Source organism: Rhinopithecus bieti, unplaced genomic scaffold (genome assembly GCF_001698545.2).
Source record: "Rhinopithecus bieti isolate Rb0 unplaced genomic scaffold, ASM169854v2 scaffold_7212, whole genome shotgun sequence".
Lineage (NCBI taxonomy): Eukaryota > Metazoa > Chordata > Mammalia > Primates > Cercopithecidae > Rhinopithecus > Rhinopithecus bieti.
Window position 1 is genome coordinate 6,114,466 of NW_016806198.1, and position 25,492 is coordinate 6,139,957.

At 42.8% G+C, this 25,492-nt stretch overlaps 1 protein-coding gene across 1 annotated transcript in view; it reads left to right on the forward strand.

Moving 5' to 3' along the window:
* KCNQ3 (potassium voltage-gated channel subfamily Q member 3) overlaps window positions 1-19,431 on the forward strand; it is a 361,701-nt gene extending 342,270 nt beyond the window's left edge. Inside the window, exons 12-17 of the mRNA XM_017875181.1 lie at window positions 6,825-7,027; window positions 7,999-8,101; window positions 10,193-10,324; window positions 13,618-13,716; window positions 16,081-16,165; window positions 18,444-19,431. Coding sequence (XP_017730670.1) covers window positions 6,825-7,027; window positions 7,999-8,101; window positions 10,193-10,324; window positions 13,618-13,716; window positions 16,081-16,165; window positions 18,444-19,178 — 1,357 coding nt within the window. The 3' untranslated portion in view covers window positions 19,179-19,431. The remainder of the gene's footprint in view (window positions 1-6,824; window positions 7,028-7,998; window positions 8,102-10,192; window positions 10,325-13,617; window positions 13,717-16,080; window positions 16,166-18,443) is intronic.
* The last annotated feature ends 6,061 nt before the right edge of the window (window positions 19,432-25,492 follow it).

The window sequence follows — 25,492 nt, forward strand, 5'->3', positions numbered from 1 at the left end:
GGGGGGAGGGGAGGGAAGGGAAGGGAAGGGAGAAAGAAGAAAGAAAGAGAGAAAGGGAAATTACCATCATCTTCAATGTTTATGCCATTTAAGGAAGGTCTGTCAAGTCCGAGGCCCCTTTTGGCCACTTCATGTTCATTATCATCTCATCTCCAATTAGCATTTCCCATTTTATTCTAAAGAATAAAATATCTTAAGAAATAAGTACAGACAGAAACTTTCAGTTATAATCTTTTCTTGGAGAGAAAAATAGGACACCAAAGCCTCAAAAGTTTGGCATGTGGTAGGTGACAGGTGTTTATTACCTGTCTGCTTTCTCTGTCTCTCTCAGGGTACACCATGGTGCTAGGAAGCATTCTAAAAGTACTCTTAAAGGGGACTGCAGTTCTTTTGTTAGTCCTCATCCTTTCCACATGAAAAGATGAGAGGATGAAAGAATGAAGGAGAGAAGGCCTTGACTCCTATAAGTGGGATTGGCTGTTCTGTGCTGCGCACTCAGTCTGCACCATTGTACTGAGCACTCATATTAAAATGGCACAAGACAGATTAACCTTTTCTTCAAAATACTCTCTTTTTGGCTCTAGTGACACTGCTTCCATTCATCCATCATCCATATATCCATCATCCATCCATCTATCATCCATGTACCCATCTTCATCCATCCATTCATCTCTCTATCATCCATTCATTTATCCATTCATCCACTATTCAATGAATATTTATTAAGACACTCCTGTGTACCAGAAACCATTATAGAGTCTGGGAATATAGCAATGAATAAGAAAGACACAGTCCCCAACTTCTTACTTGACATGATGCCTCTCTCAGTCTTCCTAAAAGTAACATGTCCCAAACTCCACTTTTGATTTTTTCTCCACACTTGCTTGTTCCAAGTCTTGCCCAACAAAAAAAAAAAAAAAAATAGCTTATAGTGATGGTTATAATAAGGGTACCTATGTGATTGCACAACTTACCTGTGCAACGAGAAACCAGGGATGGTTCTTTATCAGTCTTTTTCCTCACAGTCAATCTAGAACCCATCAGGGAATGAATATTGGTGTACTAGTCGAAAATCTGGTCTTCTCATTCTACCCACTGCAATCACACTACTCCACAGCAGTAGCATCTTTTGCCTGGGTTTCTTCAGTGGCTTCCTTTTCAGTTTCTGTTTTTTTGCTTCCCATGGATCCATTCTCCACCAAAAAGCCCATTGTGTTCTTTTAAAAATTTTTAAAATTGTAGTGAGATGCACATAACATAAAATGTTGCTATCTTAACCATTTTTAAGAGTGCAGGTCTCAGCCAGGTGCAGCAGCTCACACCTCTAATCCCAGCACTTTGGGAGGCTGAGGCGGGCGTATCACCTGAGCTCAAGAGTTCAAGACTAATCTGGCCAACATGACAAAACCCTGTTTCTACTAAAAATACAAAAATTAGCCGGGCATGGTGGCGGGCACCTGTAATCCCAACAACTCAGGAGGCTGAGTGAGGCAGGAGAATCACTTGAACCCGGGAGGCACAGGTTGTAGTCAGCAAGATGGCGCCACTGCATTACAGTCTGGATGACAGAGTGAGACCCTGTTTTAAAAAAAAAAAAAAAGTACAGGTCTATAGTATTTGGTATATTCACATTGTTATGAAACCAATCTCCAGAGCATTTTACTTTGCAGAACTAAAACGACATTCCTATTAAACGATGCTCCCCTGTTCCATGCCCCCAGGCCCTGGAAACCACCATTCTACTTTCTGTCTGTATGAGCTTGACCACACTTGATATCCCATATAAGTGGAATCACATAGTATTTGTCTTTTCATGAAGGGTTTATTTCACTTAGCATAATGTCCTCAAGGTTTATTCATGTTGCAACATGTGTCAGGATTTCTTTCCATTTTAATACCAAATGGTATCCTGTTGTATGTCCATTAATTTTTTGTATCTACTTATCCACTGATGGACAACATTTGGGTTGCTTCCACCTTTTGACTGTTGTGAATAATGCTGCAATGAACAGGTATGTTTTTTAAAATGCAAACTTCGTATACTTTATCCTCAAACATCTTTGTGGGCCCCAGGTACATTTAGAACACAAAGGAAACTCCTATTTTCTATTTCTGTTTAAATTTTATTTCGTTTCTTAAGTCTCTGACTTATCTGAACTGTGATCTCACCTGGTGCCACTGTGCCTCTCACTTAGAATATTTTGGCCACATGCCCTCCCTTTGGTGCCACAGTCCAGTCCTCATGCCCCTTGCACCCACATGCAGTTCTTCTGCCTAGAGAGCTCTTGCCTCCTTTCTTTGAAATCCAGCTTCTGACCCTTCAGATCTCAGCTTCTGTGTCTGGACCACCATCATCTTAATCCTTGATTAATAATCCTGAAATTGGTTTCCTAATTCATCTTCCCATCCACTCAAGATGCCTTCCCGAGCCACCCTACCTGTCAACCTCCCGTTGTTCTTCATTACTGCATTCTCTTGGTCTCCTTGTCAGATTTCTAGTAATGAATGTGTCTGTTTACTTATTATATGACTTCTTGACTTTATCATAAGCTCACTAGAGACTGAAAACCACATTGGTTTTAATCACCAATGTATGTTCAACAAGTTACCTTGAGCCTGGGATTTACAAAGTGTGGAACACATTTTTGTTGAATAAATAAATATTAGCTTCGTTTTATAGATGAAATTGTATCTGAGTTAATGACTTTCCTAAGTGAAATACAAACCAGAAGCAGAGATTTGAACTCAGTTCTCTTACTCTAAAGTTCACTCTCTTTCCACTATACAGCAGTCCCTCTCTCAGCTGAAGTTAGATGCATTTTGTTAATCAGAAGATTGAATGTTTTATTACTTCCTTCATTCATTCAACATTGTAATAATACTTTTCGTGCTTGCAACATGCCAGACACTGTGCTAGATCCTGTATATACAAGTTGAACGTGGTAGTTTCTGGCCCAAAAGCTTACCTTTCAGTTTTTCAACCTCAGCACCATTGATATTTGCTACAGATAATTCTTTTTTGGGAATTTCCTGTGCATTGCAGGATGTTTAACAGCATCTCTGGCTTCTCACCACTAGATGGCAATAGTACTTCTCATTATTATATCACCAAGTATCTCCAAGCATGGCCAAATGTCCCCTGGCAGGGGGATCGAAATCACCTCCAGTTAAGAAGCACTGATTACTTAATAGGGAGTCCCTATTAAGTCAAATATTTCCCTGCAGTGGCCGAGTGCCATGGATGAGAAAAGCCTGAAGTGGACTAGGGGCACAGGGAATGGATGTCTAATGGATCCCAGTGGCCACTACATTGAAAGTCCAGATGTGGGACTGAGGCTTGGACCATGTTTTAGATAAAAATAAGAGTCATTTAGATGAAAAAAGGGGATGAAGGTTTTCCCAGGTCAAGTTCACAGCACATGCAAAACACAGAGTGTGAAAAAACTACATGGAGTTGAACATGGCTGAAGTTCCCTGTGCTGATACCTGAAGGAGGAGCCCAGGACAAGAGCCGCATTGTCCAGGGTAGAACAACCTTGATTTTACTTTGCCATGACCAGTCCATCTATTTGCAGTTTGTACAATTTGTATTTGGAAGTTGTTTGCCTGCACTTAACATGTCAAGAGCCCTAGCTTTTGAAGAAAATCTGATGTCAGCTCTGGGGAAGGCTTTTCTTGCAAGATCTTCAGTGCCCTCCGAGAACAACACCTTAATTATGCACTGGAAATCCATACAATGTAGAGCAGAGATGGGTTTTGAGTTTCAGCAGTGAACTTTGCCTTGCATTTGATTATCCTTTGGGGTCTTGGATTTCAGGCAACACAATTAAGAAGTAAGCTGATCATCCACTTTGCTGGAGGAAGAATTCCATAAGCCTCTTAGGTGCAATGGCTGTGAGTGATTCTGAGCCAAGACTTCTGACTTTGTTCCATGCATGTGGATTCCTAACACCGTCTGAACTGTCATCTGTGACCAATGGGGTTTTAAGTGAACATGGCCAGAGCAATCCAGACTGTTTGAGGCTGCAGTAAAGCATTTAAGTGCCTAACAAGCAAATCCTAAATCCCAGCACAGATAGAACCAAGAAAGTCCTCTGATTATCTTCCTTATAGTCAACAATTATACTGAAACTTCAATTCAGGAAAAAGTGGCTGCTATTAATTTTGTCTTGCCTAGTTTATCTGGAATTAAGCTCCCCATATACTTGTCTCCTACGGAAGTAGAGTGCAATGACAATGTTGAACTTTTTAGTCTAGCATTAAGAAGTACTGTAAAATAATATATAAATCTATCAAACCCATCTCAGTTCATTTAAACAACAGCAACAACAACAACAAAAACTTTATTTATGGCCCAGGGAATTGTATCCATCCTTTTCACACACATCGTCAGCCTTCTACTGCTTCTGTGGGAAAAGGATTACTTACCGAGTTAATAATGACGGCTAGCATCTATTGAGCGCTTCCTGAATCTCAGTTGGCTGAGCACTCGACATGCATTACCTCATTTAACCCTTAAACATCTATGAAAAGCATGGGCTTATGGTCATCATTTTGCCCATGAGGAAGTTGGAGACCAGAAGGCATAAGTGATGTGTCCCTAGGTCACACGGTTTGTCAGGATGCTTCCACCAGGCTGGTTTTGCCCATGATCTTAGTTGCTGTACTGAATATTCGGATGTTCTGAGCAGGGAAATGTGCCGTGTTCAAAGATAGCCAGGCAGAGTCTTTGCCTTGCTAGCACTACATAGTTCAGTGGAGCAGGCAGGCATGGAAATGTACTGCCTCCATACAGTGCAGTGCCAGAAAGACTTCAATGTGTGTTCAGCTCAGTTCCTGCTTCATTCACTATTTTTAGCCCACGAGTTCTGATATATTCTCTGTCCTATTAGTCATTTATCTAGTAGCAGCCAGGAAAGCAATTCCAAAAAATGTTGACTTCAGTTCAAGGAAGATGGAGCTGGCTGAGCATTGGCGTTTTTCTAAATTTATCCTGGGCTGGTTATTAATGGAGTTCCTCAATCAAACTTCTGGAACAGTGCTGGGTGAGAGAGAACAGATCCAGAGGAAGTCAGGGATAACAACTGCTCACTGCTCATTCATATACTCATTCGTTCATTCACTGGTTTGTTTTTTCAAAGATTCCTTAATGCCTTCTGTATGCCGGACTGTAGGCAAGAAATGTTACATAAATTATCACATGTAATACTCCCTAACCCTCTATGAAGCAGCTGTTGTTAGGCCTCCATGACAGACAAGGACCTGGTGTTCAGAAAGCACAGGGTGACTGTGTGGCAGGAGGAGTGTTCACTCCTCTTCCAGCAGCCACAACACCATGACCTCCACACTGCACCCAGCTTCAAAGGTAGCAGCAGCTTCTGGCAGGGGCACATGACTGTCCTAACCAGACATGCTCTTTAGAAAACACAAAATTATCACAAACCCATGCAGAACTGATTGGATCACCCATATTCATTCACTCTCTCATTTATTTCACGAGTACATGAGTGAGTGCCTCCTGTGTGCCAAGCTCTGTGTGGGGTAAGGGAGCATAAGCTGCTGCATTGAGTATACCACTGGGTGAAAACACGCAATGTGGCGCTCTCTGGAAAGTACCACAAAAAAGGCTTTATCCTTTGTGCTCACTAGGGTAAGGGGGCAAAAGCCGAGAAGTGGAAGAAATTAACATGTATAGAGCACCTGCTGTGTGTCACACTCTATGCCAAATCCTAGACAAACATCATCTCATAGCAACCAGATAAAAAAGAGAATGCTTATCCCTACTTTACAGATGAGGTAACTGAGGCTCTAAAAGGTCATAGATCTGCCCAAGGTCAGCCCGATGGGAAGGGTGGACTTGGGCTTAAGTCAAGGTGCAGCTGGCTTGTTGCACCAGGGCTATTTTATATTGGCATTATTAACCATTTTCTTTGTACCAGGAACTCTTCTAGCAGTATCGTGAAGGCCATGGACCCCTTCTCAGAATAATTTTGAATCTATAAACAAAATACAATATACAGTTACAAAAGAAGCTGATTATATGGATACAGCATTATCAAAATCTTTAAAATTTTGAGATGTAGTCATATATGTGCATTTTTGTGATGAACCTGGTGGCAGATTGAATACCACCATAATCTTGAAGCCATCATGAGCATAAACAATACCTTGAAATAACAGGATATAAAATTATCTGTGATTTTTGTTGTGGACAGTCACAGGCATTTAGGATATTACTGGAGTTTGTTGCCTACATTCATAATGGAAAGAGATGCTAAATTTTAGTTAGAAGTTATAAAATAAAAATGTATTTTTCCCCATCCAAACTCATGGACTGCTAAATTCTATCCATAAGAGTCTGTTTGTGGACACCAAATTAAGAGCGCTGCTTTATGTCGTTTCTGTTGTCAGGTTCTTTTCAAGGAGGAACTCTTTGATAAGGATTTGTCTGTGTAAATCACTATCCGGGCACCATGGGATGATACACAGGAGAGGCAGGAAGTTATTGATGCAGGAAATGGGCATGGGGAAAGACAAATCTCTGTAGCATACTAGGATGAGCTAGGCAATTTATAACCTGCATCTCATGACATTCAGAGAAGTTAAAACAAAACTTGCCCAGGGTGTAAGAGCTAGCAAGCTGTGGAGCTAGGATCTGAACCACGCCCTGTCCGATTCCAAGCTGCTGAGTCAGATTCAGCACTGTGAAATGCACGGTCCCCATTCCTCCTTGGAGGAGCATGTGTGAGTCTTTATGGAGGGATGGGAAATTTTAAGAGCCTGCACTGAAGGAGGAAAATTGTTCACTTTTGCTTATTTTGTAGCCAAAAGCTGGGTCTCTTGGATCGGGTTCGCCTTTCTAATCCTCGTGGTAGCAATACTAAAGGAAAGCTATTTACCCCTCTGAATGTAGATGCCATAGAAGAAAGTCCTTCTAAAGAACCAAAGCCTGTTGGCTTAAACAATAAAGAGCGTTTCCGCACGGCCTTCCGCATGAAAGCCTACGCTTTCTGGCAGAGTTCTGAAGGTAATGCCTTTTTATGTCCCTCCCTGTCTCCTCCACTTCTCCCTCCCCCAAGCCCACTTCCTTCCTCACCTCTCCCTCTCCCCACTGAAGAACCTTCCAGTCCACAAGGTAACTCTCTCCCTTCCCTCGCCAAGCCATCTTCTTGCTTCCCTTACTCCTCCTGTCCCTTGGGCGGAGGCATTGTGATGTATTCCCAGGAGTCTAGGGCTGGAGGCTCCCAAGTTAGGAGCCTGGAAACCTGTCGCCTTGGTTTCTAAGGGTGTCCCCCACCCACCCCGCCCCATGATTGAATTGTTATGGAGGTCAACTTGAAGGATGGGGTGGTGCCATGTGCCAAGCGATCTAGAGACCAGGGCATGGGAAGAGGTGGCAGAAAAGCGCCCTCTGGAGGCTGTAGGAGCCATGGCCTCATGTGCCTCTTTTACTTATGCAAAGGGAGGACAAGCAAAAAAGCCTGTGTCCTCAGTGTCTGAGCCCACCCAGGCCCTCAGTCCTCATTGCATCATTCATTTCTCTCCAAGACCTCTGAGGTGTGTGTGGCTCAGAAAGTGACCTCCCCAAGGTCACCAGGATAGAGACTGACAGAGCAAAAGTCCCAGCTGAGGCCTGTCTGGCTCCAAGGCCTGCACAGTGTGTGTCCTTTGCTGGCTTCTGTGTCCTTTGCTGGCTTCTGGCTCTGGGGGCCACTCTGGCACTGCAGAGCTCACTTCTCCTCCCTGCTAGCCTTGTCCTCCACCACCAGTCATGAGCTGCACACACTTTTGACTTGGACTTCCGGCTAATAGAATGAGGGTGCCAAGAAAGGCTGAGCAGCATCACAGCTTGAGAGTACTGTGGGGTCTCACAACGTGGAAACAAAGACTCTGGGGATCGACACCTCCAGAGGCGTGGAAGCCTTTGACCAAACGATGGGGTCCCCAAGCCTTTTCCAGGTCTATGGCCTGCCGTTGATATGCGTGTCTTCCTCCCAGATGCCGGGACAGGCGACCCCACAGCAGAAGACAGGGGCTATGGGAATGACTTCCCCATTGAAGACATGATCCCTACCCTGAAGGCCGCCATCCGAGCCGTCAGGTAATGCCCCCTCGGCCCCACCAGTGCCTGTGTGCCTCCCCAGCTCCAGCTCAACTCCTACAGGATGGGGCTTATAAAATTCTCTTGCACTTTGGAAAGGGGGAAAAGGAGCCCCTCCACTAACCCTGAGTCAGGTCCCAGAAGTAAGTAAATACTGTATGCTGCCCCAGGAAAAATGGTCCAGACATTAGCAAGTCATGCTGGGTGAGTCTTGGGTGCCTGCTTTGTTATAAACACGCCCCACAGCCCTCCCGACAGTATTTCCACCTCCTCTGTTCTGCTCTGGCTGTAACCACCATGTATTTTAAAGGGCGTCAGGGTGGAGGGTTTTCTTCCTGTAGAGGCTTCTTGCTCAAAATGTTTTTTCTTCTGCCTAACTTCATCCATATAGTTCTTTTAATTAGTTCGCATTTTAACAAGATAATAAATGATAGTTTTTTTGTCTGTATCAGCAGAGACCATGATCCATTCTAGCTATTTCTGTTTTGCTTTAAAATTCTGCAAGAAAATGAAAAAAGCATGCTACTACTTAAACTTTATCAGCATGTAAGCAACTCATAAAGGTAGCAGTGAATTCTAGAAACTAAGGTGAATTCTCCAACTCATCACGGTCTTTTCAGCAAGATTCTCATTCCAATAGCTAGGGAAGCACAGTAGTGTCACAATGTGTAGACCTCAGCAAAGCCTTGGATGTGGATTTTCCTGACACCTTTATGTAGGATATGACAGAAATGTGGTTGTATGAAAACACAGCTATCTGGATTCCTCACTGGCTGAAAGCCTTTATTCAGAGAAAGCCAGTTAATGAACCTGTGTTGACCTGGAGGGCAATCTCTGCTGGGACACTACATAGTCTGGTCTGTGCCCTCTTCTTCTCTTCTTTTAGCATTTTCACTGATGTCTTGATTCAGAGGTCATCAAACTTTTCTGGAAAGGGTCGGATAGTAAATGTTTTAGGCTTCGTGGTCCATAGGTCTCTGCTGCAAGTGTTCAGCTCTGTCGTTGTAGCACAAAAGCAGCCATAGACAGTGCATAAAGGAGTGGGTGTGGCTGAGTTCCAGTCAAACCTTACTATCAAAATCAGGCAGTGAGCCAGAGTTGACCTGTGAGTCTTAGTTTATAGATTCTCACCTGTATGGAACTATGTAAAGAGAAGGCTTATAAAATGGAACAAAGATGGGAAGGATGGCAAGCAAATTAGGTAGTACCATAATCAATATACCAAAAATAATGTTTAGAGGCTAAAGCCATGTGCTATGGCAAACAAAATGAACTTTGAATGTACCGTTAAAATGACTTGCGCAAGCACCAGATAGAAGGGCCTGGGAAGGGCTGTGACCTCCTGACACTGACCTGTGATTAGGGGTTTGAATAAACTCTGTGCTCAGCAGGAGTTAACTTCACGATGTGGCTCCCAAGGAACACTACCCATCAGGGGTGACTTGATTGCTTTCCAGGGAGGAACCAATAAAGGATGGAAGTGAGGCTTTGATTTCATCTACCAGTTCTGGGCGCCCCACTTTATAAGGAACCTGAGAAAACTCAGGGAACAGAAACCAGCTTTTCTTTTCTAGGAGCTCCCAAGCAAAATAATTCAAGAGGCTCTTGAGGATGAGATACATCAGCTGTGCTCAAATAGAAAGCAGTGTGACAGTGATTAAGAGCACCAGCCTTGTCAGCACCCCATCTAGGTTTGAGGACCAGCTCAGCCCTTATCAGCTGTATGGCCCTGGGATAAGGCTGAAGCTCTGAATCACAATCACATCTCTTATAAATGGATCTGTTATCAGGATTGTTCATAAAGCATTAAGCTCATGGTCTGGCATACAATGAATGCTCAATAAATGTTAGCTCTTATTAATACCATGATTTGCTTATTATTCAAATGATTGAAGGGAATAATCCTGATGGAGATGTACTAACTCTGTGTGTTCCAAGGGGTAGAATCAGAACCAAACATTGGAAGTTCTTCCAGCAAGCTGTTTTCTCTTTGGTTCTTTTCTCCCCCTGCCTTGGATTGTGCTAGCCTTGTGTTATAGCTCCCTGCACTCTCCACCCGTGATGCACAAATGCCTCTACTTTGCCTTGCAGAATTCTACAATTCCGTCTCTATAAAAAAAAATTCAAGGAGACTTTGAGGCCTTACGACGTGAAGGATGTGATTGAGCAGTATTCTGCCGGGCATCTCGACATGCTTTCCAGGATAAAATACCTTCAGACGAGGTGAGACAGTCACATCTGGAGGGACTGCGCTCCCCTCAAAGCCATGTGAACCTTAGAGTTTAAGGTGAGAGGTATTCAGAAATAATTTAAAATGCAGGGAGAGATTTTAAGAAGAAAAATATCCATGAAGCCTTGTGGATGTCCAGGCCAACAAAGCACCAGATCGGACAGACTGTGAAAAAGCTGTATGACATTGCCATGGCCAAGGTCAGCACCCTGATCAGGCCTGTCAGAGAGGAGAAGACATACGTTTAAATGGCTTCTGACTGTGATGTTTTCGGTGTTGCCAACAAAACGGGATCAACTAAATGATTTGGCTGCCTAATTCTAAATATAATTCTTTACCATGTTAAAAAAAGTTCATCGGGTATTACTTATAATAGTGAAAACTAGGGAAACAGTGAAAACTAGGGAAACAGCATCAATGCCCAACTAATAATTGCCATCATTTTTATGGAACTCCTAAGTACTCCACATGCATGTTTATACTCCCTTATGAAAACACAAGGCATTGCATTAGAGTGCCATTTTTCCAATGTGGAAACCGAAGCTGAAAGGACAGAGGACCTACCCAGCTAGCAGGGAGCAGAGCTGGGAATCAAACCAGCTCCAACTGATTAGAAAGTCTCTATTCTAACGCACCGTATTTTTCCTTAATTATAAAACAATGGTTAAGGAAAGAATGGTACCTGCTCTCATTAAAATGTTATGCAGCCATTGGTTGGGTGCAGTGGCTCATGCCTATAATCCCAGCACTTTGGGAGGCCGAGGCAGGTGAATCCGTTGAAGTCAGGAGTTCCGGACCATTCTGACCAACATGGGGAAACCCCCTCTGTACTAAAAATACAAAAAAAAATCCAGGCATGGTGGAGCATGCCTGTAATCTCAGCTACTTGGGAGACTGAGGCAGAAGAACCACTTGAACCTGGGAGGCGGAGGTTGCAGTGAGCCAAGATTGCGCCACTGCACTCCAGCCTGGGCGACAGAGTGAGACTGCATCTCAAAAAAAAAAAAAAAAAGTTATGCAACCATAAAATAATATTTAGAAAAAGTATATAATGAGATTTTTTAATTATTTGATTTGTGGATATATATGCATGATATAATTACCAGTAATACATGTGGACATGTGTGTACACATACATATGCATATGTATATATTTATAGCTGCATATGTATGTTTATGTATCATATATAATATGTCACAGAATAAATAGACTCTGCCTAGACCTTATGATGATGTTTACTAATATATAGGTATGATTCTAAACACATGCACACATATGCTTATTCAGAAATACACAGGACATGCACACACTTTCCCATATTGGGGCCTGGAGAAAAGGAGTAGGACTTCCCCTGAGAGATTGCAGTAGCTGTACTGAGATGATGACTCCATATGTGACTTTTTTTCCTACTTTTAAAATGTATCAAATCTTTCATAAGTTGTAAAACTGCACATTTTTTTTAAAAACGGGCAGTTGTGATGTCAAGAGTCATGGAATAACAGTCAGGAAACCAAACTCCTATTGCAGTTCACTCTCTGACTGTGTGGTATTTCCAATGGACACGCATCCTCTCTGGGCCTCAGCTTCGCTGTCCGAGTGATGTTGTCCTACTGGAGTGTCCTGCTAGAGAACAGGAACATCACACTGACTGGGTTGGAAGTTAATGATGCTGTCACGTTGGAGGTGTGCTTCTCCATGGCCTTTTTTTTTTTTTTTTTGAGATGGAGTCTCACTCTGTCACCCAGGCTGGAGTGCAGTGGCACGATCTCAGCTCACTCCAACCTTTGTCTCCCAGGTTCAAGAGATTCTCCTGACTCAGCTTCCTGAGTAGCTGGGACTAGAGGCACATGGCACCACACCCCCTGATTTTTTATTTTTAGTAGATAGGGGGTTTCACTGTGCTGGCCAGGCTGGGCTTCCTAGCATAGTGGCAGGCACAGAGTCAGTGCTCACTACCTGCTGAATGAATAGATATGTGAACAAATTCTGAGCCTAACATGCTGTTATTTATGCAACTATGGCTCTCTGAGAGACAAGGATGAAGCATGATGTCTAAGGCATGCCACACTCCAAAACTACCAGTCAATTTAAATAAGCATGGAGTGGACTATGACAGTGTCATCGTTTTTGCTACTTATTAAGCAAATGTGTTTCTAGCGTTTGTGGCTGGAGGGTGAACATCTGGATCTCTGATTGCATATCTCCAGCCGTACTGACCTTGCAGGGCAAGAGAGAAAGGAAATGCCATCAGTAGAGGAGCAGCTGGGTTTCCAGGGAGGAGACAGAAGGAGCCATGGCTATTTCAGGGTGCATGGTCTTAATGGTCCTGGACCTGTGATAAGCCTTCAAGCCTGCTTTCCCTCCAGCCCTTGTCCCAGCCTACACCATGATAGGCAACATTTCTTTCCTATTGGTCCAGGCATAGAGAAGGAACCGATGACTCTCAGAATACTATGCAGCCATTAAAAAGGAACAAAATCCTATCTTTTGCAGGAACATGGTTGGAGCTGGAGGCTATTATCCTTAGCAAACTAATGCAGGAACAGAAAACCATATACTGCATGTTCTCACTTATAGGTGGTAGCTAAATGATAAGAACTTATGAACACAAAGAAGGAAACAACAGATTCTGGGGTCTTCTTGAGGGGGTAGGGTGGTAGGAGGGAGAGGAGCGGAAAAGACAATCCCCATGACACATGTTTACCCATGTAACAAACCTTTACCTGTACCCCCAAACCTAAAATAGAAGTTTTTTAAAAAGGAGCTGGTGCCTCATGCAGAAATAGAAGCAGGAGTGGAAGCTGGTGTTGGATCTATCTTTCTACTGGCCAGAGATGCCCACAGAGCAGCAGTGATGTGTGTAGCTGAATATGTAGCCTAGGCTTTGTCTGTAAAACTCCCTAACTAGATGTTTTTAGAAGGGATAAAAGAACTGGAAGACAAGACAGGTTTGCAGTTCACCTGTGACATTTCCTATAGAGAAATATATAACAAGATGCAGCCCTCACCTCTCTCAGTGGTTTGTCTGCCTCCCTCTCCCCTGGGATAGAAAGATCCTTCCAGTATCACCAGATCAAAAACAAGAAGAAGAATATACCGAGGTTATAGGTTCTCTCTGACTCTTTCTTTCTCTCTGTGGCTAGTATGCACTCTCTCTTCCTCTCCTCTCCTCTTCTCTTCTATATTCTAAACCCATATCTAATTCCAGAGAGAATAGAATGATTTGGTTTACTGTCAAAACAAAGCTCTGTGTAATTTAATCCCCACTCTGTTTGTTTCTTTCAGAATAGATATGATTTTCACTCCTGGACCTCCCTCCACGCCAAAACACAAGAAGTCTCAGAAAGGGTCAGCGTTTACCTTCCCATCCCAGCAGTCTCCCAGGTGGGGCCAGTGGACGTGGACTGATGGGCCAGGGGTGCAAAGTTTGTAGAGCATCCCCACCCCCGAACCTCAGCTGGGGTCCTTTCTGTAGGTGCAGTTGTCACTCTCCTAAGTAAAATGAAGAAAGAGTTTGAGGCTTGTTTCAGTTGGTGGCCATTTGAAAGGTTTCTGTACAAAAATCTTCTCACGCCTCTTCCCAGACCATGTGGGTGATATTTCTTCCTACAACTTTTGAAAATGAAAATAACCCCACCGGTTTCCCTGTGATAAAACAAGTTTTCCCTGTGATGAACTTTATTGAAACAGGAAGAAAACTTCGCATTAGCAGAACCCACAGCATTCTCCATCCTGCATAATTACCTTTGAGTTGATTGATACCCCTCCCAGGACAAAGCCAGAGGAGTCACTCAGATATCAGCCCCCCCGACAACATTGTAACACAGAGAGCTTTGTCCCTTAGCAGAGCAGCTCTCCTCCTTCCAAAGCTTTAAAATTTTGAATAAGATTTTCTTTAGAAAATCCACTGCCTAAATTTATTTCTCTTTATTCCCAAATGTCTTCAAGGCAGGTAACACAATGAGTGAGGGAGTTAGGCTTAAGAAATATTATGAACCTTCCACTTATGAAAGAACCAAGAGGCCGGTTGTGGTGGCTTACGCCTGTAATCCCAGAACTTTGGGAGGCCGAGGCGGGTGAATCTTGAGGCCAGGAGATCGAGACCAGCCTGGCCAACACAGTGAAACCCACCTCTACTAAAACTACAAAAATTAGCTGGGTGTGGTGGCACGTACCTGTAATCTCAGCTACTCAGGAAGCTGAGGCAGGAGAATCGCTTGAACCAGGGAGTCGGAGGTTGCAGTGAGCCGAGATCACACCACTGCACTCCAGGCTAGCGACAGAGTGAGACTCTGTCTCAAAAAAAAAAAAAAAAAAAAAAGAATCAAGAACATCAACATGATGATAGAAAGCGTTTAATATTTAACCTCAGCCCTGGGGATAGAAGAGGGAGTGATGGGACTGTGGGCACCTGGAGGACACATGCCCCATCTAAAGAAGGTAGGAATGAAGGCCTTACATTCTTAACGGAATGAGGGTCCTACCTCCTTTTAGGAATGAGAGCCCTACCTTCTTTTAGGAATGTGGGTCCTCTGTTTCCAGAAAACAGAATATCCAGCTTTTACATGAAATTCTCAATTTTTGAGATGGTTTACGTGTGTGTGTGTGTTTTTTTTTGTTTGTTTGTTTGTTTGTTTTTATGAGACTCTGTTGCCCAGGCTGGAGTGCAATGGCGGGGTCTCTGCTCATTGCAAGCTCCGCCTCCCAGGTTCATGCCATTCTCCTGCCTCAGCCTCCCCAGTAGTTGGGACTACAGGTGCCTGCCACCACACCCGGCTAATTTTTTGTATTTTTTAGTACAGACAGGGTTTCACTGTGTTAACCAGGATGGTCTCGATCTCCTGACCTCATGATCCGCCCACTTCGGCCTCCCAAAGTGCTGGGATTACAGGCATGAGCCACCGCGCCCAGCCAGCTTACATGTTTTAGAACCCCTTGCAGGCCAAAGAAAACACTAGCCGGCTGGATTTAGCACATGGGCCACCAGTTTTTGACATCTTTTTAAAATTTAAGGCTACTCAGCCAAAGACTACCCTACTAAGCAGGATTTAGTAGCCTATGAGAGAGAGAAATCAACTATTGAGAAAGTGCCTAGCATGAATGGTTTCTAATAAATAGCTAGACTCCCTGAAAGTTCTGATCTGCAAAAAACATAAAAATGTAGAAACTAACCAGAATTTAGTCAGATACTGTGGATAACCAAAATCAAATTCAGCACACATTTCAATTCCATTCCTCACCAGTGTCATCTTTTGCATCATGTTCAAGGTTTGAGATTTTTCATTCTTATTAAAATTGGCCAGATGAAATATTTATACTCACTGTAAGTAATTTCAGGCATTAGATGACTCCATCTCCACCTGCACACACACACTCAGAGTAAAAGTCTCAGATCTCAAATCTAGGACTGAAAGGCTAAGGAATGTAATTTAAAGGAACTAGCTACTTTAGGTATTGTTAGGTGCTTTATAATCTTTAACACAAAGCAAAGCCTCCTTAATGGCAGCTTGATATTTAGCTCAGATTTTCCTACAGCGGAGGTAAACATGAGATACCAGTGTTGAATGCAGAAAAACTCTGACTTTTCCTGACTCACATATGCCTCCAGAGTTGAATGGTGCTCTTTGATGCCACACAAGTGTGAGGGTGGGAGCAATGGCTCTGTTGGCCATGGCCTGCCTAGCCAAAATGACGTTACATAGCAAAAATAGGTATAATGATCTTACAGAAGTGTTCGCTTCTTCTTAGGAATGAACCATATGTAGCCAGACCATCCACCTCAGAAACTGAAGACCAAAGCATGATGGGGAAGTTTGTAAAAGTTGAAAGACAGGTAAGTCTTTTCTTCACCTCACCAAAAACCAGATCTGTAAAATTTATTTTCAAATGCCCTTTCTTTCTTTTCTTTCTTTCTCTTTCTTTCTTTCTTTTCTTTCTTTCTTTCTTTCTTTCTTTCTTTCTTTCTTTCTTTCTTTCTTTCTTTCTTTCTTTCTTTCTTTCTTTCGTTCATTCTCTTTTTTTTTTCTTTTTATGAAGTTTCACTCTGTTGCCCAGGCTGGAGTGCCATGGCACAATCTTGACTCACTGCAACCTCTGTCTCGCGGGTTCAAGTGATTCTTCTGCCTCAGCCTGCTGAAGAGCTGAGATTACAGGTGCCCGCCACCATGCCCAGCTAATTTTTGTTATTTTTAGTAGAGATGGGGTTTCGACATGTTGGCCAGGCTGGTCTTGAACTCCTGACCTCAGGTAATCTGCCTGCCTCAGCCTCCCAAAGTGCTGGGATTACAGGTATGAGCCACTGTGCCCGGTCCCCACCATTGTTTTCCAAAGGGAAATAAGACACTTGAGTAGTACTACCTACCATTCAAAAAAGATGTGGAAATTAAATCACTGATTCAGCATTTACTGAGTGATCGCATGCAAGTTAATTAATTGTTCTGAGCCTCAGTTTTCCTCATCTGTAGTATGGGGGTTATAATACCCTATTAGGTTGCTGTGAGGATTGAGTTGATACATGAAAATTACCTATAATATTAGCGGGCACACAGTGAACACTTGATGGTAGCTACAGTTATCATGCATTTCATGGTGACCCCTTAGGAAATGTTAGTGACCTGCCCCTGCATGTTGTGTGTCTGCCGTTTCTCAATGTCCAGGCCAGTGGGTGGTCTGTTTGAAGAGGCCAGGAGGAGGGCAGGCTACAGGTGAGATGCGTTCAAGGTGGAACGAGAAACCCGCTCACTCACAGCACCATGCAGCTCACTCTTGCTTTCATAGCAAAGAGCTCATAATCTAGCATCATCTGCCTAACTCTACATTAGATAAATGGTACTGCCAGTTTTTCAAGGATCATATTAATCCTTTGGTTTTATTCAAAATCCTAAATGGGATGCGTGCAGGAGAGGTAGGAGCAAATCTGAATTATTCCTTTTTGTTATGTCAATAATTTTGTTTTCATTTAAAATTTTAATTTATAATTTCCACTGTACATGATTTCTCTGTGTCTCTGTTCTCTTGCCTGTGAAATAGAGATAATAATAGTATCCATCTTGGAGGACTGCCGTAAAATTCACATGAGTCAATAAAGCGCATAAGACAGAGGCAAATCGTAACTTTTCTAAAAGGGTCAGTTATTATTGAGACTCAGATGCCATCCTAGCATCTGCCGATCACGGTGCTCGTATCCTCACCTGTAAAATGGGGTGACACACCTGACGACAGCATTTCCTGGTGAGTCGTGAATTGTCAAAGCAAGAACATTACACATCTATGCACACACACTCATGTATATTCATTCACAATTTAGGCAGGCAAGAGCAAGCCACTAGGTAAGGTCTTCAGTTCCGAGAAGCTCAGTTCTTGCTAACCACTGCCCTTGTATTTTTAGGGCTTCAATCACCATGTAGGAGAAACATAGACTAACAATCCACATGCTTCTGTCTAAGGAAATGTTCATAAATTGAGAACTCTTGCTCCTTGACCCAGGCAACGTTAGGAAGGCCACTTCCTCCTCTAAGGGACACAGCAGGCCTGTAACACTTCAAAGCATCTCTCTGCTTTCCGCCTTTGCTTCCTAGAAAGCCCTTGCCTAGGTTTTCTCTAGATTAGCACTAATACATGGTAGGCAAGGCTTGCAAGTAGGAGGCACAAAATAAATTATTAGCTGCTCTTCTTATTAAGAGTTGCAAGAATTCTATTCCCTTCTGAAAAGTAAACACAGTATTAGAATATTTCCTCCCGGCCAGGCACGGTGGCTCATGCCTGTAATCCCAGCACTTTGGGAGCCTGAGGCAGGTGGATCACGAGGTCAGTTCAAGACCAGCCTAGGCAAGATGGTGAAACCCCATCTCTACCAATAATACAATAATTAGCCTGGCATGGTGGCGGGCGCCTGTAATCCCAGCTTCTTGGGAGACTGAGGCAGAAAATTGCGTGAACCCGGGATGTGGAGGTTGCAGTGAGCCGAGATTGCGCCACTGCACTCCAGCCTGGGTAACAGACTGAGACTCCACCTCAAAAAAAAAAAAAAAAAAGAATATTTCCTCCCAACCAGCAGCAATGATCCCCACCCTCAGAGAAAGTGGTAACTCACAGATCCTTTGATTTTCCAGGTTCAGGACATGGGGAAGAAGCTGGACTTCCTTGTGGATATGCACATGCAACATATGGAACGGTTGCAGGTGCAGGTCACGGAGTATCACCCAACCAAGGGCACCTCCTCGCCAGCTGAGGCAGAGAAGAAAGAGGACAACAGGTATTCTGATTTGAAAACCATCATCTGCAACTATTCTGAGACAGGCCCCCTGGAACCGCCCTACAGCTTCCACCAGGTGCCCATTGACAAAGTCAGCCCCTATGGGTTTTTTGCACATGACCCTGTGAACCTGCCCCAAGGGGGACCCAGTACTGGAAAGGTTCAGGCAGCTCCTCCTTCCTCGGCAACAACGTATGCAGAGAGGCCCACGGTTCTTCCTATCCTGACTCTTCTCGACTCCCGAGTGAGCTGCCACTCCCAGGCTGATCTGCAGGGCCCCTATTCTGACCGAATCTCCCCCCAGCAGAGACGTAGCATCACGCGGGACAGCGACACACCTCTGTCCCTGATGTCGGTCAACCACGAGGAGCTGGAGAGGTCTCCAAGTGGCTTCAGCATCTCCCAGGACAGAGATGATTATGTGTTTGGCCCCAATGGGGGGTCGAGCTGGATGAGGGAGAAGCGGTACCTCGCCGAGGGTGAGACGGACACAGACACGGACCCCTTCACGCCCAGTGGATCCATGCCTCTGTCATCCACAGGGGATGGGATTTCTGATTCAGTATGGACCCCTTCCAACAAGCCCATTTAAAAGAGGTCACTGGCTGACCCCTCCTTGTAATGTAGACAGACTTTGTATAGTTCACTTACTCTCACACCCAGCGCTTACCAGCGGGGACACCAATGGCTGCATCAAATGCATGCGTGTGTGTGGTGGCCCCACCCAGGCAGGGGCTTCCCACAGCCTCTTCCTCCCCATGTCACCACAACAAAGTGCTTCCTTTTCAGCATGGTTTGCATGACCTTACACTATATAAATGGTTCCGCTAATCTCTTCTAGGATACACATTTATCTGCTGTTCTTACTTTTAATCACGATTGAACCGGTACAGGGAGAAATTACTGATGAGCCATGCTATTTGTCTGTTTGGTTGGCTGGTTTGGGTTTTGGTTTGGTAAGCAGAGAAAGTAGTTTAAGTTATTTCTAGGATCACTGCCCTCTTGTGTAAAACACTCCAGCAATCAGCTGTTTTTGAAAGCAGAAAATAATTTTCTCAACAAAACCGCATGGTGTATCAGTGGGGCTGCCTACTGAGCTAACATTAGGAAAGGAATGAGATAGTCATTGTGTCTCTAAAACAAAGGATTTGAACAAATATTTAAGAGAAAAGTGGCAAAACCTTTTAAAAGCTCTCAAAAAGACCTCACTTGGTCTGATGTTATTTAGTATCATGCCTCAGTTTCCTTATCTGTAAAAAGTGGTGGTAATCCCAAGAGTAGCATTTCTGATGAGTTACGAATTAGGGAGAAACACACACACACACACACACAGTTAAAATAGTTTCCAATTTATGTAGCCAAGGACAATGAAATTTATCAGAAATGAAGTGCCCCTCTGGGCAGGAGCTAAGTTCAGTGCCTTTAAAATGAAGTTTCAACTCCCATTTCTCCCTATGATACTGAAGTACAAAATATCCATGTAAAATAGAAATTAAAGTCTAGAAGGTGCACAGAAATTATCTAGTCCATTTTATAAATGAAGACTCTTAGGCTGAGGTAAAGTGACACACCCAGATTCACTCAGTTGTCCCATAGAGAACCGGGACTCAGAAGTCAGGTCTGCTTACTCTCTCCCTGCCCTTATTTCCCCTCACCACACCACTCTTCCATTTGTATAATGCATCCTAGAGATTGTGTCAAGATATATGACTTTGTGTCATGTGGAAAGCACTCAGTTTATCCAGCAGGAGGGGGATTCCCACTTTTATTGCTAAACATGCTTGCTTGATGCATTGCATTTTAGATCTAGAAAAAAAATAGTACAAGCAAGCTACATTTACTGATGTGCAACTAGGCAAAATTTCCAGAACCATCCAATTTTACTTTTCCAAATGTATGGAACCAACCCAGATTTTTAAAATGAAAGTACTAAAACCACATGTAACCACAAGACAAGCTAAAATGTAAGCAGACAGCCTGGGAAGCACCGCCCTACTGTACAGGTGTGATATTAAGCACAAGCCATCCTCTGGCCTCTTATGAGATGTTGTTATGCTCTGAAAAACTTTGATGGAAAAGATTTCTGTTAGGCTTAGAATGAATTAGCTAAATGACCACACCACAGTATTATTGTATCACTCTTCTCACACCTAGATACTGGTTGTGGATAGTTGCCATGGTGACAATCAAGATAATTCAGATGACCTAAACAAATGTGTGTATGCAGCTGACACTGCTATTCTCCCTCACAGTCTTGTCAAGAGCCACAGTAGCTATAGCAGACATTTGGTTGATGGTTTCATCATTTCCTAATACAAGAGTCTGGCACTATGTTGGAGAGAGGAGTCACTTCCTCAGAGATAGGTTCCTTTCAACTCACATGTCAACAGGTACTGTACAAAAAGCTCAGAATACAGTAGTGATTAGAGCTTGACCCCTGACTTTAGGAACTTACAACCAAAGCCCTAAGTCCCAGGACAAGGGCAGACATTGTGAGTGGCAGAAGGGTGTTTTTCATTGAGAACCCCACAAATCGATGGGTATAGACCTTGAAGTCTGAGATAGAAAATACACCAGAATTCTCAATGCATCAGACATGAAGCCTGTCCCCTATGGGTTTCCATTTGACGTGCTGGCAATCTGAAGGACAAAGGGCATGGGTGATTTGGGTCTTTTCCCCACTCCTTCAATATGCCTGAAAGTGCCACTGGGGATTATAACCTAAGAAACCCTATGCCCCTTCCGGAGGGGGTGATTGTTGAATCCTGATCTTCCTGGAATCTTTCACTTGAGATGATCACCTGCCTAACATCCAACATGTTACTATGTACATGAAGTTCTTCTTTATGTACCCGAGTTACTGGAAACCAACAAAAAAGGAGAGTGAGTCACACTCTCCACATGTGCACCAATTAATTTTTAACTTATTAATATTCTTGAAGAACTTACTATCTTAAGTATTTTATGAATAGATGCACTTTCCAGCAACTCAATGAAGTTCTAGCTTAAAGTATTTACCATTGATCCAAAATTGGAGGAACTACCTTAGATTCTTTTAATAACCTAGAAAGAATTGGAGCTTGTATTATTTCCTAAACCATAGGCAGGCAGTCTAGCTTCCTTGCTGGAACATAAGACCAGGACAGCAGAGATTAGGTTTGTATTGATCAGTAATAGGGAAGTATTGATAGTCTAACATCTAGTAAGTTGTCTTTATCAGCATAGACATAGACAAAATACGTGTTTTATGAATGAATAAATAATAAGAACCTTAAGAACTGTTTTTTCCCATTTAAGAAAACAAAAAGGAAAGGAGAAAAATGATCTTCTGGAATAACTCTGCTTTGATATTCTCCTTTTGTTCCCCAAAAAATACATTCCAGAAAGGCAAACCAAACCTGCTCAAGTTGCCTATGCATAGACAATCTCAGCAACATGGCTCACAGTGAGCAAGCAGAAATTCAGGGTCTGGAATTGAATGTAAGTGATGGGAAGAAACAGTGTGTGCGTTCACAAAGATCCTTTTGTCAGACAAAGGAACAGCATGATGATCCAATGGAACTGGTTAATAACATGACCCAGGATTACATGACCACAGATATGCTAGTCGTTCTGAAACTTGCCCAAGAAATTGCAATCATTTCAGCAGAACTCCATGAAATGCTAACAAAATAATTCCATCATCAAAAGTAGGAATGATATGATCGGGTAAAACTATGATCTCATGTGTGTATTTGGTCTTTTTGGGTCACGGTGTGACATGAAAAATTGTAAATGTCATATTTTAGCAAGATCAAAATGAATGAGATAAATCAGCTTCACAAATGTTAGGTGAAGCATGATCCTACTGAGCTGAGAAAAGTACTTGAGATCAAGTGAGTTTTGACTATCAAATATCAGCACAAAAGCAAATATCAAAAGTTTAAGAAAAAAAATTATTGCAGGAAAAGAAAAGCAAATCAAATTGAGAAAGTGCTATTGAATAACTTTGTTTTTAGAACTGGGAGTTTAGGCTTATTAGACATGACATTGACATTACAAAGCCCTAGTTTTCACGAAAACATAACTAGATAACCCCAAGGTGTATAGGTTAAAATGAACTAATTAATCAACAATTATGGATCCTGTGTCTATTTTGTGCAAGTTAATTCCTAGACATGAATTTAAAAGAATAATTTCCTGTAGGAAAACCTAATATAACCGGACCTACTCATAATTTGACAAAATCAGTCTCATAATTCCATGCTACTGTAATGGGAGTGTAATAAAGAAAAAGTCATTTGTTTATTCATTTAACAAGGTTTATTAAGCACCACTATATGCCCAGAACTGTGCAGTGCACTGGAAATTCAGAGATAAGAAAACCACAGTTTCTGCCATCAAAATGCTAGTAATCTAGAGGTCTCAAATATCAGAGGTCCCTTCAAACTATGTCTACCAGGAAAATAAAATACCTGATTTCATCCCTGCAAACAACGCTATACAGACAGAAAAGCTTCCTAGCTTGGAAACCATAGGAAATTGAACATGGAAATGAGAGCAAAGAGTCTACATCAAAATGGCAATGATCCAGTCAGCCCAATCAAGACTGAGTGGGTTGAATGGGGACTTCGAGTTTGGATTCAATGCTTTGAATTTCGTAGCTCCAGAGACGCTGTGCAAAAAAGGGGGATTCTAGGGAATCTGAGGAAGATTGTTGGAGAAACCAGCTTTCTTCTTCTCTCCTAATCCCTACTAAGATTGAGATCAGCAAGGAGCTGAGCTACTTTCATTTCATCAAGTTGACCAAGAGAAGCTTATGATACAGACTATGACACAGCACCCATTTCAAGAGAAAGATGTTACTCTACTTGTGGGAACCTGCAGATCAAATTCTCCTGGGGCAAGAGAAGAAGTTTGTTCAGCAGCCTAAGACGTCAACTGTACTTTGGACAGTGCTGCCAAACACACCCCAGGACTCCCCCACCCCTGCGCTTCCCCAGAAGATGCCACATAGCTGGTATTTGATTTTCATGAATAACCAAAGATTCTTCTTTGCTTCCTGAACCCCAGGTATCCTTAGGAATTTGCTTCATGTCCTCACTTGTCCTTGAAGGCTTGTTTTTCAGGATGAACTTTTTAAGTCTAAGTTGTTTATATTCAAATCAACCCAATGCGATTGTTGCTGATATTATACCATCCCAAACTGTGCCGACTGGCCCCTAAACAAGTCAGCAGGCAGCCCCTCACTCATGCCCAGTTTAGAGCATGTTAGGACCAGGTTATCTGCATAGCTTTAGTGGTTTTAGAAGCCAATAATGGCAGTGTAAAAGAGACAGGAAGCATACAGAGATGACCTTGAAGAAAATTTGAGTTTCAGCACATTCAAAAGCATTTGACTCTTCTGCCATGTTTTGATTTTCAAATGAGACAATCAATGTACACAGAAAGCCCCTAGTACAATGACTGATACATACTAGGGACTGTTATTTATGTTATTTTTTTACAGTATGCATGGACTTCATTGTCTCAGTCTTTGGTGTTACTTATGAACTTCAAATTTACACCAAAAAATTTTTTTTCAGAAAAATGAATGGTGGAGATACAATCCTAATTATTAAATCAAATGCTTTTACGATTGCTTTTTAAGTAAGTACATCTCTGCAAATAAAACTGCTTACTCTTGTCTACCACAATAAGGAAGAGAAGGAATATTGGAATGAAGAGAGGCAGGAATGTTGGATCTCAGTGGCTGAGTTGTGGCAATTCCATTGGACGTATAGTACCAGAGGTTGCGCCATCTGGATGATGTGTAGGAGGTAAAGTCAAATAGCAAGAATAAAAGACTCATGATTTCCCAAGGAAAGTCAACTGTGCATGGTTGCTATCAGGCAACACCCCAGCAATGAATGGGGGAACTTGCAGAACAAAGAGTCAATGCTTGCTTAAACCCTCCCTGGGGAGATTTGTTCCCAGGCTTTCACAGCTTTAACCTCAGCAACCCTGTAAGAAAATTGTGATTCGTATTTTGATGTGTTATCATAGATGCAAGGAGATGTAATTTCATGGATTCGAAGATACACAGAGCAAGAAGAGCTTTTGATCACCCAGAACAACCACCTGTCTTTTTAGATCAAGAAGCAGAAGCTCAGAGCAAAGAACATCACACCACATCCCTCAGTGATTGAAGAAGTGATTGAGTCACGGAATAAATCTGGAACTCAGGTCTTCTGATCCTCACTCTAGATGTTAGAGACAAAACTAAAAGTAAAATAGCAAGTGAAATCAAAGCATCACTATTGAGCCCAGAACATGAATAAGAACTTCCTGGCCCACTTGAGAAACTGTTAAACCAGACATGCCTTTGGGGACTTCTTCCCTTCTCTGGAATAAGATTGATGTTTCCATGCTGTGAAAGATGATGATGTTCCTTCTCCCAGATTCCTGTTGTCTTCAAAAGGCCTAGCAAAAACCACTGATGCGGGGTGCAGTTGAGAAAGGGAATGAAGAAGAACAATCCCATTGCCATGCAGGCACTCCTACCCTCCAACGCTCTGCCCTCCACCTCTCTGCCCTCTCCTACCTTGTTCCTTCTTGGTCCTGCCACGTTTGGACTGGTTTAGCTTTTTAGCCCATCACTTGGACTCATTCAGCTCCAGTCATGCCTTAGGTTGTATCCTCATTTATAGACCAATTAAACAGGGTTTCTCCTTGATAAATCCCTATGGTTTTGATTTTAGGAGGTCTGGCATGATTTCTTTTGGGATCTATATGACCCAAATTGGCCAGTTTTACCAAAGGTGTCCCTTTGCACTGCAATCTCTGGGTCTCATTTCAACACAGCTTGTTGTCAGGCCACAAGCAGATACTCTAGGGCCTTCTCCAAAAGCTACAAAGAAGCAAACAGGACTCAACTTAGGACATGGT